The sequence below is a fragment of the Bison bison genome, unplaced genomic scaffold (genome assembly GCF_000754665.1).
Source record: "Bison bison bison isolate TAMUID 2011002044 unplaced genomic scaffold, Bison_UMD1.0 scf7180017864473, whole genome shotgun sequence".
Taxonomy (NCBI): Eukaryota; Metazoa; Chordata; class Mammalia; order Artiodactyla; family Bovidae; genus Bison; species Bison bison.
This window is the reverse complement of record NW_011495034.1, coordinates 17959770-17975548: the sequence shown is the minus strand read 5'-3', so window position 1 is coordinate 17975548 and position 15779 is coordinate 17959770. Positions and strand designations below refer to the sequence as shown.

At 46.6% G+C, this 15779-nt stretch overlaps 1 protein-coding gene across 1 annotated transcript in view; it reads right to left on the bottom strand.

Moving 5' to 3' along the window:
• The window catches only part of PLLP (plasmolipin), a 31352-nt gene that overhangs the window by 14940 nt on the left and 633 nt on the right, over positions 1 to 15779 (bottom strand). The window contains exon 2 of the mRNA XM_010861972.1: positions 15720 to 15774. Coding sequence (XP_010860274.1) covers positions 15720 to 15774 — 55 coding nt within the window. The remainder of the gene's footprint in view (positions 1 to 15719; positions 15775 to 15779) is intronic.

Genomic DNA, 15779 nt, shown 5'->3' with positions numbered 1-15779 from the left:
TTATGTATCTTCTGGATGATGAAGCCTTTTTTGAACCAGCACCAGGGTACATAAATATGTATAAATGACAAAAGACTCAAAAGGCATGGTCAAACATCTGATTACAGTGTACGATAAAGTTGGTTACGATAACCAGAATTACAAATGATCATATTTAACATAATATACCAAATAACCCTAGTTAAATATTTCTCTTTGAGATAACACAGGAGCCCTCTAAAACATCCCAAAGTTAGTTTTCAGTTAGATAAGAGCATAAGTCACTAGGAGACTATACTTTTTCCCTAACCTAAAGGTTTTTTCCCTAAAGATCTCAAAAGCAAATACAAATCACTTACAGGCAAAGAAACTCATCTCAATCTGTTTGTCCAAAGAAGCATTTCAAGAATTCTTTGGAGGGAGAAATCAAATCCAGTCTTATTTTACTTTAGCCCATTCCTAACAAAATCCATTTACCCAACTAAATTTAATTCAGTCTTAGAAAATCCTGATCATGTGTAACCCTTTGCCTATATTAATCACACCAAAAAGCTTAAACCACTTTCAATTTTTCAATCTTTCACTTTTCAATCACCAGATATCAGTTTTGTCCTGAGTATTTTTCAGATAACATGAGACTGAAATGAATTCTGGCCGGATTATTTTGTATTTTGAGTATTTATATGAGTATTTAATTTCCTTTAAGTCAATTAGAGCTCTTTTGTGAATTAACTTTTGGCAATATTAGACATCCAGAACACACATATAGACACATATGAACACACAAACACAGAGACCTCATAGTTTCTATTTCAGAATTTTAGTCATGATCTTGAGAACCCAAAGCATTCTCCCAAAATAATTCCTAAATCTGGGAGAGGTTCATTATCATTTTGTATATATTGAGGTAATCCGAAAGGTATGATTATCTTTTTAATCAAATTCTTTGTTACTCTTTCTGTCCATGTGGGAAAATTCTCTAGCCATTTAATGAATGTCTGCTGCTGCTGCTAAGTCGCTTCAGTCGAGTCCGACTGCGACCCCAGAGACGGCAGCCCACCAGGCTCCCCCGTCCCTGGGATTCTCCAGGCAAGAACACTGGAATGGGTTGCCATTTCCTTCTCCAATGCATCAAAGTGAAAAGTGAAAGGGAAGTCGCTCAGTCGTGTCCAACTCTTAGTGACCCAGTGGACTGCAGCCTACCAGGCTCCTCCATCCATGGGATTTTCCAGGCAAGAGTGCTGGAGTGGGGTGCCATTGCCTTCTCCGAGTGAATGTGTCTACCTTTACCAATAAATAATTTGTTTCCTCTGGACTTGGGCATCTGAGTAAAATCAATTTACCAGTTCTTCTTGGTGTTGAATGGGTCTAAATAATGGAGGAGGGGGTGGCATTTTTCTAGGATTATTTTGTAAACATGTGTCACATGATTTGGTAATCTGGGCCACCACCATTTTCATTCCTTTACCCACAAGCAATCTTTGTAGTAAATTCCAAAGAGCTTCACATTCATATCTTACTTCCCTGGTGGCTCAAACAGTAAAGCGTCTGCCTGCAATGCGGGAGACCCGGGTCTGATCCCTGGGTCCAGAAGATCCCCTGGAGAAGGAAATGGCAACCCATTCTAGTACTCTTGCCTGGAAAATTCCATGGACTGAGGAGCCTGGTAGGCCACAGTCCATGGGGTCACAAAGAGTCAGACACGACTGAGCAACTTCACGTTTCACTTCACTTTCACATCCATAGTGGGTAGTTTCATATAAAACCTTGATTACTTTCCATTGCTGAGCTTGTGGAATCACAGTATTTTCATCTAACACATACCATCCCCTTTGACTTATTAACCCCCTATTTTTAGCCCAATTTTTTCCTTTAGTATAGCAAGGTTGTGGCATTTCCTCTATCAAGCCTAGGACTTTCAAAACTGCCTGTGTTTTATTTGTTGGTATGTAAGCTAAGGTTTCCAATCCTTTGGGCTAAGACTGAGAAGGTTGCACCAGTATCTGTAAGAAATTCCACCAAGCCATATCAATGATCAGCCGAGGCTTGACATTAGTTATGTAGATGGTATCTTTAGGCAGAGCCATTTTTGGCCTTGGGTCCCATCGGTCTTCTGATTGCAAAACCATCAACGGTTGAGGGGCCTCTGCTGCCTGGTGTCTGGGGCGTTCCCTCTGCCAATGCCTGGCTACTTGCAAAGGACACATGGACCGCAGTGCTTCCTCCAGTGCCCCTTTTGTCCACAGAGGCTACACTGGCCTTGTAGGTGTACCATGGGCCTCGTGGTCCACCAGGACCAGATTGTCCAAGAGAGGGCAGCCTCCTAGTTGGTGGTCTTTGAGCAGACAAAGCCATTGCAATCATTTGGGTCTCTTGCATGTTTCTCTGGGTGCATTCAGTCTTTTCAACCATATCCCCATTATTGAAAACCAAATAAGCCAATTGGAACAAATCATTCATTAGAGTCTGAGGACCAGCAGTTGCTTTCTGAACTTTGTGCCTGATGTCTGCGGCAGACTGGGCTATGAAATGCATGCATCCTGTCCCTCAGAAGAGGAGGGATATACTCCTTAAAGCTTAGGTATCCTTCCTAAAAGCGTCCACTAATCTCCTTTGGAAGACTGCAGGTTTTTCATCCTATCCCTGTTGGACCTTTTTCACCTTTTCATAATTAACAGGTTTTACTGTAAGTTTCTTCATACTCTCTATTAAACAGTTAATCATATGGTCCATCTATCTATTATCAATAGAATTCAGCTGGTAATTCCATTGCAGATTTGCCTCAGGGAAGCATCATTCCCCACCCAGTGCACTGCATGGCCCTGTTGGCTTGGGCTGCCAGTTGGCCTGTATGGGCTCTGGCTGCCAATATTATATCCTGCTTTTCCTTGGGGGGTGCAGCAAGGGGATAGTAAAATCTAAGTCCCCCCAGGTGAGATCAAAAGATCTTACTAATGGGGTAAATTCTTTTGTAAAGAGTTCAGGATCCTCAGAAAAACTTCCCAACTTGTCCTCTGCCACACTTAGATCAGACATTGAGAAAGGTACATAGACACATATTGTTCCTCAATTTCCATCAGGAACTTCTCTTAGAGGCAAAACTGTAGGGGCATTCGTTGGTAACTTATATCATTGACAGTGCTAGCTGAAAAGGTCAGTTTTCATTCCAATCCCAAAGAAAGTCAATGCCAAAGAATGTTTGAACTACCGCACAATGGCACTCATCTCACATACTAGCAAAGTAATGCTCAAAATTCTCCAAGTGAGATTCAACAGTATGTGAACTGAGAACTTCCAGATGTTAAAGCTGGATTTAGAAAAGGCAGAGGAACCAGAGATCAAATTGCCAACATCTGTTGGATCATAGAAAAAGCAGTGAATTCCAGAAAAACATCTACTTCTGCTTTATTGACTACGCCAAAGCCTTTGACTGTGTGGATCACAACAAAAAAAAACTGTTGAAAATTCTTCAAGAGATGGGATTACCAGACCACCTTACCTGCCTCCTGAGAAATCTGTATCCAGGCCAAGAAGCAAGAGTTAGAACCAGACATAGAACAATGGGCTGGTTACAAATTGGAAAAGGAGTATGTCAAGGATGTATATTGTCACCCTGCTTATTTAACTTAAATACAGAGTCCATTATGCAAAATGCTGGAATGGATGAAGCACAAGCTGGAATCAAGATTGCCAGGAGAAATATCAATAACCTCAGATATGCAGATGATACCACCCTTATGGCAGAAAGCAAAGAGGAACTGAGGAGCCTTTTGATGAAAGTGAAAGAGGAGAGTGAAAAATCTGACCTGAAACTCAACATTCAAAAAAACGAAGATCATGGCATCTGGTCCCATCACTTCATGGCAAATAGATGGGGAAACAATGGAAACAGTGAGAGACTATTTTATTGGGCTCCAAAATCACTGCAGATGGTGATTGCAGCCACGAAACTAAAAGACTCTTGCTCCTTGGAAGAAAAGCTATGACAAACCTATAAAAAAATATCTATGACAGTCATATAAAAAAGCAGAGACATTACTTTGCCAACAAAGGTCTACTCAAAGCTATGATTTTTCCAGTAGTCATGTATGGATGTGAGAATTGGACCATAAAGAAGGCTGAGCACCAAAGAATTGTTGCTTTTGAACTGTGGTATTGGAGTAGACTCTTGAGAGTTCCTTGGACTGCAAGGAGATCCAACCAGTCTATCCTAAAGGAGATCAGTCCTGAATATTCATTGGAAGGACTGATGCTGAAGGTGAAACTCCAATACTTTGGACACCTGATGTGAATAACTGACTCCCTGGAAAAGACCCTGATGCTGGGAAAGATTGAAGGCAGGAGAAGCAGGGTTAGACAGAGGATGAGATGATTGGATGGCATCACTGACTCAATGGACCTGAGTTTGAGTAGGCTCCAGGAGTTGGTGATGGACATGGAAGTCTGGCGTGCTGCAGTCCAAGGGGTTGCAAAGAGTCAGACATGACTGAGCTACTGAACTGAACTTGGGTAACTCAGGGTACAAACAAGTTCCTGAATATGGGTGGGGCCTCTTTTCAGCCCTAGCTGTGTCTTCCCCTGAGGTAATGGTTCCTCCCAGTAGGCAAGGAGTAGCTCTGGCTCCTCCTTGCAGAGGATTTAACCTTTGGATGGCTCCATACGGTAGATCAGTTAAAATGTCTTCTGTCTCCTTACTATAATTATCCCTTTGAACTACATGCACCTTAAATTCCTTTTGGGTCTCATTGTATAAATACAGTGAGAAGGCAATGGCAACCCAATCCAGTACTCTTGCCTGGAAAATCCCATGGACAGAGGAGCCTGGTAGGCTGAAGTTCATGGGGTTGCGAAGAGTTGGACACGACTGAGCGACTTCACTTTCACTTTTCACTTTCATGCACTGGAAAAGGAAATGGAAACCCACTCCAGCATTCATGCCTGGAGAATCCCAAGGACGGCGGAGCCTGGTGGGCTGCCGACTATGGGGTCGCACAGAGTCAGACATGACTGAAGCGACTTAGCAGCAGCAGTATAAATACAAGGCCATGAAAATTTGAACATATGGAAGCTCACTCCATTTAAATTTCCTTCTACAATATAAATCTAGCTGCACTATAGTATCATAACTCAGAGATCCATTTAATGGCCGCTTTTCTTAGTTTCTGGCTCAGACAGTAAAGTGTCTGCCTACAATGTGGGAGAGCAGGGTTCAATCCCTGGGTCAGGAAGATCTCCTGGAGAAGGAAATGGCAACCCACTCCAGTACTCTTGCCTGGAAAATCCCATGGACGGAGGAGTCTTTTAGGCGACAGTCCACAGGGTCACAAAGAGTCGGACACGACTGAGCGACTTCACTTTCACTTTTTTCACTTTTCTTGGGTTCCTAGCTCATGTCGTGGCCAAACATGATTACATAGCCTAACAAGTTTCTTTGTTTTTAATCCCAGTAGTCTGAATCTTTCCCAATCCTGGACGATAAGACCCAGGAGGGTATTGGTTGGGACTGATGCCGCCTGACCTGTTACAGATCCAAATTGAGATAATGTCTCTAACTCCCATCCTATCCAAAATTTTACCCTTAAGTTAAAATCCACCACACAATTTGATCAAGATTTACACTTAGAATTTTAGATCCCATCCCTTCCAAGATAGTTTCCCAAATGGTTGTAGTGCCCAAAAGTCGTTGCAAAGAAATGGCACAAAGATGTCCTCAATGGTGTTGAGGATGAGCTGGAATTGGTCTAGTTATAAGTTGGGAATAAAGGGTCAGCACTTGTAAGGTTATAGGGAGGAAGTGAAGTGAAGTGAAGTCGCTCAGTCGTGTCTGACTCTTTGCGACCCCATGGACTGTAGCCTACTATGGCCCTCTGTCCATCGGATTTTCCAGGCAAGAGTACTGGAGTGGGTTGTCATTTCCTTCTCCAGGGATCGAATCCAAGTCTCCTGCAGTGGCTGGCAGATTCTTTACCACTGCACCACCTGGTTAGATGATAGCCCTGGGGTAAAGTGGGGAGAGGTTGGGGTATACACAGGAAATAGAACAGAGTGGGCATGGGGGCAGTCAACTCTAACCAAAGGGCACAGAGATTGCTCATGGTGCTCTTTCCCATTCTATTTTATTCTGGACTGTTGATAATATATTATCTATTAAAGAAATTAAGAAAAGAAAGGATTAAAAAAGAAAGATACATGTAGTTCTCTGTGCAATGATACAGGACATCCCTAGGTGTATTGCCAGGAGGGAAAGACTGGAAGGGCACAGGTGGGGTGGAGCTACCTGTATTTTGTGTAAATAACCCACTGACCCACCCTGGAATGTCACACTCATAATGCCTCCGGCAAGGGCCAGGGATGGGGGTGTGGGCAGTGACCCAACCAGGATGAGAGATTATATATTCATTGATAACCCTTTGTATTCATTAATAGCCCTTTGGACTGGTGAAATGTTTTTGCTATATGTCTGTATATATTTTTAAAAGAATAAAAGCATTAAAAAAAAAAAACTGGCCCATCAACATTTACACAGTGCTACATATAAAACGGATAACCAACAAGAACCTACTGTACAGCACTGTTATGCTATATAATGTTATGTGGCAGCCTGGATGGGAGGGGACTTTGGGGGAGAATGGATACATGTATACGTATGGCTGGGTCCCTTCCCCGTTCACCTGAAACTATCACAACATTGCTAATTGGCTATACCCCAAACAAAATTAAAAGTTTTTAAAAAACAAAGAAAAAAAAAGTGAAGTGAAAGTCACTCAGTTGTGTCTGACGCTTGCAACTCCATACAGTCCATGGAATTCTCTAGGCCAGAATACTGGAATGAGTAGCCTTTCCCTTCTCCAGGGGATCTTCCCAACCCAGGGATCGAACCCAGGTCTCCTGCATTGCAGGCAGAGTCTTTACCAGCTGAGTCACAAGGGAAGCCCAAAACAAAAAACAAAACAAAACAAAAACCAGGCCCATCCATAGAAAAATGGCTAAATGAACTCGGGTCCAACCAGCGACATTCTGGAATAGCCTGAACGGTTAAGAAGGAGGGAGACAGCTCGAAGAGATGCAGGTGCAGCGGGTATAAGACAAGTAACTGAACAAAGGATACAGAATTAAGCCATCAGTGTTTTTTCAAATGCATGGGAAAAAGAAATAGAAACACCCCAGTACAGCAGTTCCTTTGGGGAGACAGGCAGGGGATCCAAGGATAATTTTAGACTTATCTGTAATAGGTTTTTGCTTTTTAAGGAGAACGTGTCCATATATTGGTTATATAACTACAAATTGACTCCAAACATTCGAGAATCCCCCAACCACAAGTGGGGCATGTAGGCGGAGCTAACAATACAGGCACTGCTGTGCTCCCTACAGTGGAGCATGGAACAAGGTGGGGAGTGTGCAGCATCAGGAATGCTGCCCTAGGGAGATGGAACCCACAAAACTCAATGCTAAGGAAAACCCTGTGAGTCCCCAACACTGAGATCCCAATATGGCCAACCTCAGCTCGCACCTCTCAGACCTCAACAACATTGTCTCACCAGGCTAAAGAGCTGACTTTCAGGTCCTGTCCTGCCTCCAACCTGGAGAGGAGCTGCCATGCCTTGTGGGGCTGGAGAAAGACCCAGGTTACCAAGAGGAAGGACTTTCTCACACTCCCAGGCGTGCAAGGATGCAGCAGGCATCCTTTAGAGAGACTGAGCTCCCTGTCCCTGGGAGCCTACAAGCTCTTGCTGAGGAGACACCTGGGGACCTTTGGGAGCAAGCATAAGAGCCCTAGATTTCTATGACCCTGTGAATCCTAATAATTTCCCTTCATTCTCACACACACTGTGCTAAGCCCTCTGCAGCATCAGCTTCCACCTTCCCCAAAATCTCACCATCACCATTTCACAGACAAGGAAACTGAGGCTTAGGGATATTAGGGAACTTGTCCAAGATTACAGAGCCAGGATTTGAAACCAAGCTTCTCTGCTTCCACCAATCCTCTCACTACCGCCCATGGATCACTGTCATCAAGTGGCAAGTGAAGCTTCTGATGCGTTTGTTCACCTGCTAACTGGGAATTGTGTGTGTGTTCAGTCACTCAGTCATCATGTCCCATTCTTCGTGACCCTATGAACTGGAACCCACCAGGCCCTTCTGTCCATGGGATTCTCTGGGCAAGAATATTAGAGAGGATTGCCATTTCCTCCTCCAGGGGTCTTTTCCAACCCAGAGATCGAACCCACGTCTCCTGCATCTCTGCATTGCAGGTGGATTCTTTACCGCTGAGCCACTGGGGAAGCCCCAAGGATAGGATAGAAGCTTCTAAACACAAATGGCCCTACTGTCACAGGCCATTCATAGGGCTTCTCTGTCCCAAGCCTTCTGACTGCCCTTGTACTAGTTCCTCAACCTCTCTAAGTCTGTTCCTTCATCAGTAAACCCACGTGGGGCTTCCCAGGTGGCACCAGTGATAAAGACCCTGACTGCCAATGCAGGAGACATAAAAGACATGGGTTTGATTGCTGGGTTGGGAAGATCGTAGGAGAAAATCGTAACCCGCTCCAGTATTCTTGCCTGGAGAATGCCATAGACAGAGGAGCCTGGTGGGCTACAGTTCATAGGGTTACAAAAAGTTAGACACAGCTGAAGCAATTTAGCATACACGCATGCAAACCCAGGAGATCACCTTTCTCCCCGGGGCTGGGGGAAGATTAAAAAAAAAAAAAGAAGAAGAAGAAATGTGCACTTCACTTTATACTTATTCTATATAAGTCTCTGGGATCAGCCAAGTTAACCACAGCTTCCACAAAGTTCCTCCACCCACTAGCCACACAAAGATCTGCAGCATCAAAGCTTCCAGGTTTTTAAGACCAAGAGTTATCTCTAGACCAGGCATGCCTGCTTCCTTTTTTATTTTTCTTCCTTTTTAGATGCTATCTGTATAAATTCATGCTTCCCTTTTTTACCTAGGCTGCTAGGAAACTCAACAAAGAATCAACAGCCTTAAATTTGTGACGGAGTCTAGATTCTTCTCAGCTCTCTTTAAGTCAGCCCCTACCCCATCTCCACACACACACACTACCAACTTTAAAAAATATATTACTTTAACTCTTCTGTCATATGTGACTTAATATCATATCCCATTTCATATTATTTCTGAAGCTAGATGGGGTGGGGGAAGGGACAATCAGTGACCACTGAGGTTGGTTCTTCAGGACACATTTAATACTAAACAAAGAACACATCTCCTTCTCAAGAAGCTGGGGTCTTCCTACCCAGCCCCTCTTCCTCCTCCCACATCTGGAACCCTTCACCAGATCTTGGGAAACACAGATGTCTGATACCTTCCCATGTACTGCCTCCTCCAGGCAGCCCACCTGATCCCTCCATAGGAAGCTCATCCTTTGAGCACCTCCCTCAGAGACCAAGAGCTCTAGAGAGCAGGCACTGGACCTGGGGTCTCCATTGCTCCCACAACAGCACCACACCCAGTGTCCAGCTGGGGAGGAGCCCAGCTGAGTGTGATAACTAAGTACAGATCAGAAAAGTCAGGCCACTGGGGCCTTTGATCCCAGCTCTAACACTCTATGAGCTCTTGGGCCAAGAACTGACCCCTGAGCCTCAGTTTCCTCACCTGTAAAGTGGAGGAATATACGAGAAAATGAAGCTCTTAGCAAAGAGCCTGGAGCCTAGCTGGCATCTGAGTGGTGGGAGCCACACTGGCTGCCCAGCAGACGTGGTGCCTGTTGAGTGGAGCCCCGTTTGTCTCAGACCCCATGGAACTGTCCATTGCCAGAGAAACAGTTCAGGAAGCAGCTTCTCCCACAAGCCAATTGGTGAAGTCACGAAAAGGTGCAGGTCTTCAGCACTCCAATAGGAGACTCTCATCCTCCCACTCTGGGCTCCAAAAACACTGCAGGGAGGGCAAAGGACGGCCATCCCACTCACAGCCAGTCCCTGGAGTCTAAGTGCCAAGCTCCCCCACAGCTCTCTGGGCCAGTCCTACATTCCATCGACACCTCTGTCTACATCTGTGTGTGATGGGAGCCAAATGCTGCTCAGGACTGGGCTGCTAAGCCCACTGCTGCTGCTGCTAAGTCGCTTCAGTCGTGTCCGACTCTGTGCGACCCCATGGACTGCAGCCTACCAGGCTCCTCCGTCCATGGGATTTTCCAGGCAACAGTACTGGAGTGGGGTGCCAAGCCCACAGGGACCCCCAAATCAAGAGACACAAGCCTCCTCCAGCAGAAGCTACTTCAGTTCTTGCAGACACAGCAGGCCCCTCCTCCGCTGCTGCTGCTGCTAAGTCGCATCAGTTGTGTCCGACTCTGTGTGACCCCATAGACGGCAGCCCACCAGGCTCTCCCGTCCCTGGGATTCTCCAGGCAAGAACACTGGAGTGGGTTGCCATTTCCTTCTCCAATGCATGAAAGTGAAGAGTGAAAGTGAAGTTGCTCAGTCATGTCTGACTCTTAGCGACCCCATGGACTCCAGCCCACCAGACAGGACCTAAACATCAGCCCCTTTTGCATTTGAACAATGAGACTTGGAATAAGGGGAACTAGACCCTTCCTCTAGTTCCCCTTATTCCAAGTCTCATTGTTCAAATGCAAAAGGGGCTGATGCTCAGGTCCTGTCTACCAAGAGTGAACCCTGGGGGACCCACCCTATGGCCTCCTCATCCTCAGCCCAGCTTAGAGCCCCCTGCGGTTCCAACCCCCCTAAGAATGCAAACAGAAAACCATCATCACTTATCTCCCTCAGCTTCTGGCCACCCAGAAACAAGTGCTTCAACTCCGGTGTAGCAGAGCAAAATTTACCATCCAAAAACTCATCTTTCTGGCATATCAATTTTAAGCTGGTTATTTGCTAAGAAAAGCAGGCAAGGGGAAAGCTGAAAACCAAGGCTCCTTACTCTTTTGTAAGAAATACTTACATTTGTAAGGATGTCCCCCTCACAGTAGCAGGGAAAGGAGGTTGACCAAATCTCTAGAAACACATCTATGGAAAAAGCAACGACTTAAATCCGCACAACCTTACCCTTGTTTCTCGTGCTTTTCCCGGTCACATCCCATTACTGACCTCACATCCTCAACATCCTCTTTTTCTTTAGCTGAAGATGGGATTTAAGGGGAGGGCTTTGGCCATTTTTTTAGCTTCTCAGTTTTCCTGGGTCTCTCCCATGTGTACATAGCATTAAACCTTGTTTGATTTTTCTCATGTTCATCTCTTTCATGTCAGTTTAACTCTTAGACCAGCCAGAAGAACTCGATGGGTAGAGGACAACTTCTTCCCCTCCACCAGTTAAATCAACCTGCTGGCTACTCTCCCCACGTGTGTATGTGTGTTCAATCACTCAGTCATGTCCGACCATTTGTGACCCTATGGACTGTAGCCCACAGAGCTCCTCTGTCCATGGGATCTGCCGGGCAAGGATACAGAAGTGGGTTGCCATTCCCTTCTCCAGGAGATCTTCCTGACCCAGGGATTGAACCCGGGTCTCCAGCATTGCAGGCAGATTCTTTACCATCTGAGTCACCAGGGAAGCCTGCTCCCCACTTCTCTTCAGCTTCCCCAGCCCTAAGCCTTGGCCTGCATGGTCACCTGCCCTTTTAGAAGGCGACCTTTCCCTACTTCTGCCTCAGATATCAGTGAAGTGAAGTGAAAGTCGCTCAGTGGTGTCCAACTCTTTGCGAACCCATGGACTATACAGGCCAGAATACTGGAGTGGGTAGCCTTTCCCTTCTCCAGGGGATCTTTCCAACCCAGGGATCAAACCCAGCAGGTTCTTTACCAGCTAAGCTGCAAGGGAAGCCCAAAGGGCAATGTCAAAAGCCACCTTTCTTCCACAAGCCTTCCTGAACTCAGAACTGATTCTCCCTCTCCTCTGCGCTTCCACACCCTTGGGTCGGGGACTTCCTTCGTGCTTGGCAACTGCTCCCTTCACAAGCAGCCAGAAGCCTAGCACTCAGCATCGCTCCAGACAGGCCCTTCCTACCAGCAGATTTAAATTTGGGGGAACCTCTGCCCCTTCTCCTCCCTTCCCAGAGAATCTGCCAGACAACTCAGAGGAGTTTAAAATGCAGATTTCTGGGCTGTAGTGACTGAGATTCCAATTCTACATTTTTTCCTGGGGTGGGGACAAACACCTACAAGCCCCTCCAAGAAACCCTGAGGGTGAGGTTGGGGACAGGGCTCACAGGAAGAGAGCTGAGGAATTCTGAAAGAGATAGCAATAAGGAGTTCATGATCTCAGCCACAGTCAGCTCCCAATCTTGTGGTCTTGTTTTTGCTGACAGTATAGGGCTTCTCCATCTTCAGGAAAACCACTAGACCATTCAGGTATGACCTAAATCAAAGTGGAAGTGACAAATAGATTCAAGGGAATAGATCTGACAGAGTGCCTGAAGAACTATGGATGGAGGTTCGTGACATTGTACAGGAGGCAGTGATCAAGACCAACTCCAAGAAAAAGAAATGCAAAAAGTCAAAATGGTTGTCTGACGAGGGCTTCCAAATAGCTGAGAAAAGAAGAGAAGCTAAAGGCAAAGGAGAAAAGGAAAGCTATACCCATCTGAATGCAGAGTTCCAAAGAATACCAAGGACAGATAAGAAAGCCTTCCTCAGTGATCAATGAAAAGAAATAGAGGAAGACAATAGAATGGGAAAGACTAGAGATCTCAACAAGAAAATTAGAGCTACCAAGGGAAATTTTCATGCAAAGATGGGCACAATAAAAGACAGAAATGGTATGGACCTAACAGAAGCAGAAGATATTAAGAAGAGGTGGCAAGAATACACAGAAGAACTATACAAAAAAGATCTTCATGACCCAGATAACCATGTTGGTGTGATCACTCACCTAGAGCCAAACATCCTGGAGTCCAAAGTTAAGTGGGACTTAGGAAGCATCACTACAAAAAAGACTAGTGGAGGTAACAGAATTCCAGCTGAGCGATTTCAAATCCTAAAAGATGATGTTAAAGTGCTGTACTCAATATGCCAGCAAATTTGGAAAACTCAGCAGCGGCCATAGTACTGGAAAAGGTCAGTTTGCACTCCAATCCCAAAGAAAGGCAATGCCAAAGAATGTTCAAACTACAGATCAATCGCACTCATCTCACACACTTGCACAGTAATGCTGAAAATTCTCCAAGCGAGGTTTCAACAGTATGTGAACCAAGAACTTCCAGATATTCAAGCTGGATTTAGAAAAGGCAGAGATCAAATTGCCAACATCCTCTGGATCATAGAAAACGCAAAAGAATTCCAGAAAAACATCTACTTCTGCTTTACTGACAACGCCAAAGCCTTTGCGTGGATCACAACAAACTGGAAAATTCTTCAAGAGATGGGAATACCAGACCACCTAGCCTGCCTCTTGAGAAATCCGTATCTCGGTCAAGAAGCAACAGTTAGAACCGGACATGGGACAGCAGACTGGTTCCAAATTGGGAAAGGAGTACGTCAAGGCTGTATATTGTCATCCTGCTCATTTAACGTCTATGCAGAGTACATCATGCTAAATGCCAGCTGAATGAAGCACAAGCTGGAATCAAGATTGCTGGGAGAAATATCAAGAACCTCAGATATGCAGATGACACCACCCTTATGGCAGAAAGCGAAGAAGAACTAAAGAGCCTCTTGATGAAAGTGAAAGAGGAGAGTGAAAAATTTGGCTTAAAACATTCACATTAAAGAAAAAAAAACTCAACATTTTATAAAACAAAGATCATGGCATCTGGTCCCATCACTTCATGGCAAATAGATGGGGAAACAGTGGAAACAATGACAGACTTTATTTTTGGGGGCTCCAAAATCACTGCAGATGGTGACTGCAGCCATGCAACTAAAAGACTCTTGCTCCTTAGAAGAAAAGCAATGACCAACCTAGACAGCTTATTAAAAAGCAGAGACATTATTTTGCTGACAAAGGTCCATCTAGTCAACAGTATGGTTTTTCCTGTAGTCATGTATGGATGTGAGAGTTGGACCATAAAGAAATCTGAGCGCCCAAGAATTGATGCTTTTGAATTGTGGTGCTGGAGAAGTCTCTTGAGAGTCCCTTGGACTGCAAGGAGATCAAACCAGTCAATCCTCAAGGAAATCAGTCCTGAATATTTATTGGAAAGACTGATGCTGAAGCTGAAACTCCAATACTTTGGCCACCTGATGCGAACGACTGACTCATTTGAAAAGACCCTGATGCTGGGAGAGATTGAAGGAAGGAGGAGAAGGGGATGACAGAGGATGAGATGGTTGGATGACATCCAACCATCCGACTAGATAGACGTGAGTTTGAGCTGGCTCAGGGAGTTGATGATGGACAGGGAAGCCTGGGTGCTTCAGTCCATGGGGTCGCAAAGAGTTGGACACGACAGAGTGACTGAACTGAACTGAAAGAGATAGCACTGGTCCAGGAGGAAGTGTGATCACCTGGGTAAAGAGGGAAGCTTGATCTGGGCCCCTGCCTTCTGTGCTGATCCCTGGCATTCTTGCTAGGACCGAGCAGTGGGACAGCAGAAGGTGCCCTAACGGAAGATGGATCTTGACCCGCCTCCATCTTCTCGCTGCTGCTGCTGCTGCTAAGTCACTACAGTCGTGTCCGACTCTGTGCGACCCCATAGACAGAAGCCCACCAGGCTCCCCCCGTCCTTGGGATTCTCCAGGCAAGAAAACTGGAGTGGGTTGCCATTTCCTTCTCCAATGCAGGAAGAGAAAAGTGAAAGGGAAGTCGCTCAGTCGTGTCCGACCCTAGCGACCCCATGGACTGCAGCCTACCAGGCTCTTCCGTCCATGGGATTTTCCAGGCAAGAGTACTGGAGTGGGGTGCCATTGCCTTCTCCGATCTTCCCGCCAGTCCCCTGAAAACGCAACAAGCCCCTCCCACAGGGCAGCCACCCAGCTCCCAGACTGGCACCAGAGGGTACTGCGGGGCGGGGCGGGGGTGGGCGGGAAGCTAACACCTCCAAGCCTGAAACTGCTGCCGAAAGGGGTGTGCCCATCGATCCGCCTCGGCAGGGGTCTACAGAGGGTATTGGATACAGGATTCCTGCCTCTGCCTTCCCACCAAACCCTCCCCCAACGCTGGGCGTGGTATCTTGGCCCTCAGGGGCCAAACCGGCCGGAAAGCGGCAGGTTACTCAGTGAAAGCTAGATGGGTCGGACTCCCTCACAGGGGCCCGTAGGGCCCGCTGAAGGGTCTGTGTTGCCCCCGGATGTGCCCGCTCGATTAGACGAAGAGTGTTCTGGGGTGCAGCCACCGGGAGCAGCTCGGAGCTCGGCAGAGGATCAGCTGAGATCAGACTTTGCCTCAGGCTGGCGGTGCTGGAGGGCTAAGGGCATAGTCCTGGCAAAGGGAGAGCCAGAGTCCGGGAGAAACAGTCGCGCGCAGTGATTGTGGCGTTTGTGAGCGCTTCTGTGGATGACCTCTTGGTGACCAGCGGGGACGGAATGATGGGGCGCTGGTGATGGGCACTCTGACATTGGTACATCTTGCGTGTGCTCTAAGAGACTGCAACTAGGGCGTCTCGCGGTGAGAGGGTACCAAGGAGATCCTGGGAGCGTCCGTCCTACAAGCGCCCCCCGAGGAAGGCAAGGCGCACTGGGGCGTGTGTGAGCCTAGGTTGGGGGTGTGCGGGGAGCAAAGAAAAAAGGCAGCTCCGGAGTCCCCGACCCCTCCAGGCCCGGCCGGGACCCCCCTACACCACCACCCTAACCCGGTCCCGGGGCCCAGGCCCCGCGAGCGCGCTCACCAACTGCAGGAGCATGAGCGCACCGAGGCTGGAGCGCACGAACCCCAAGTCCGGGCTCAG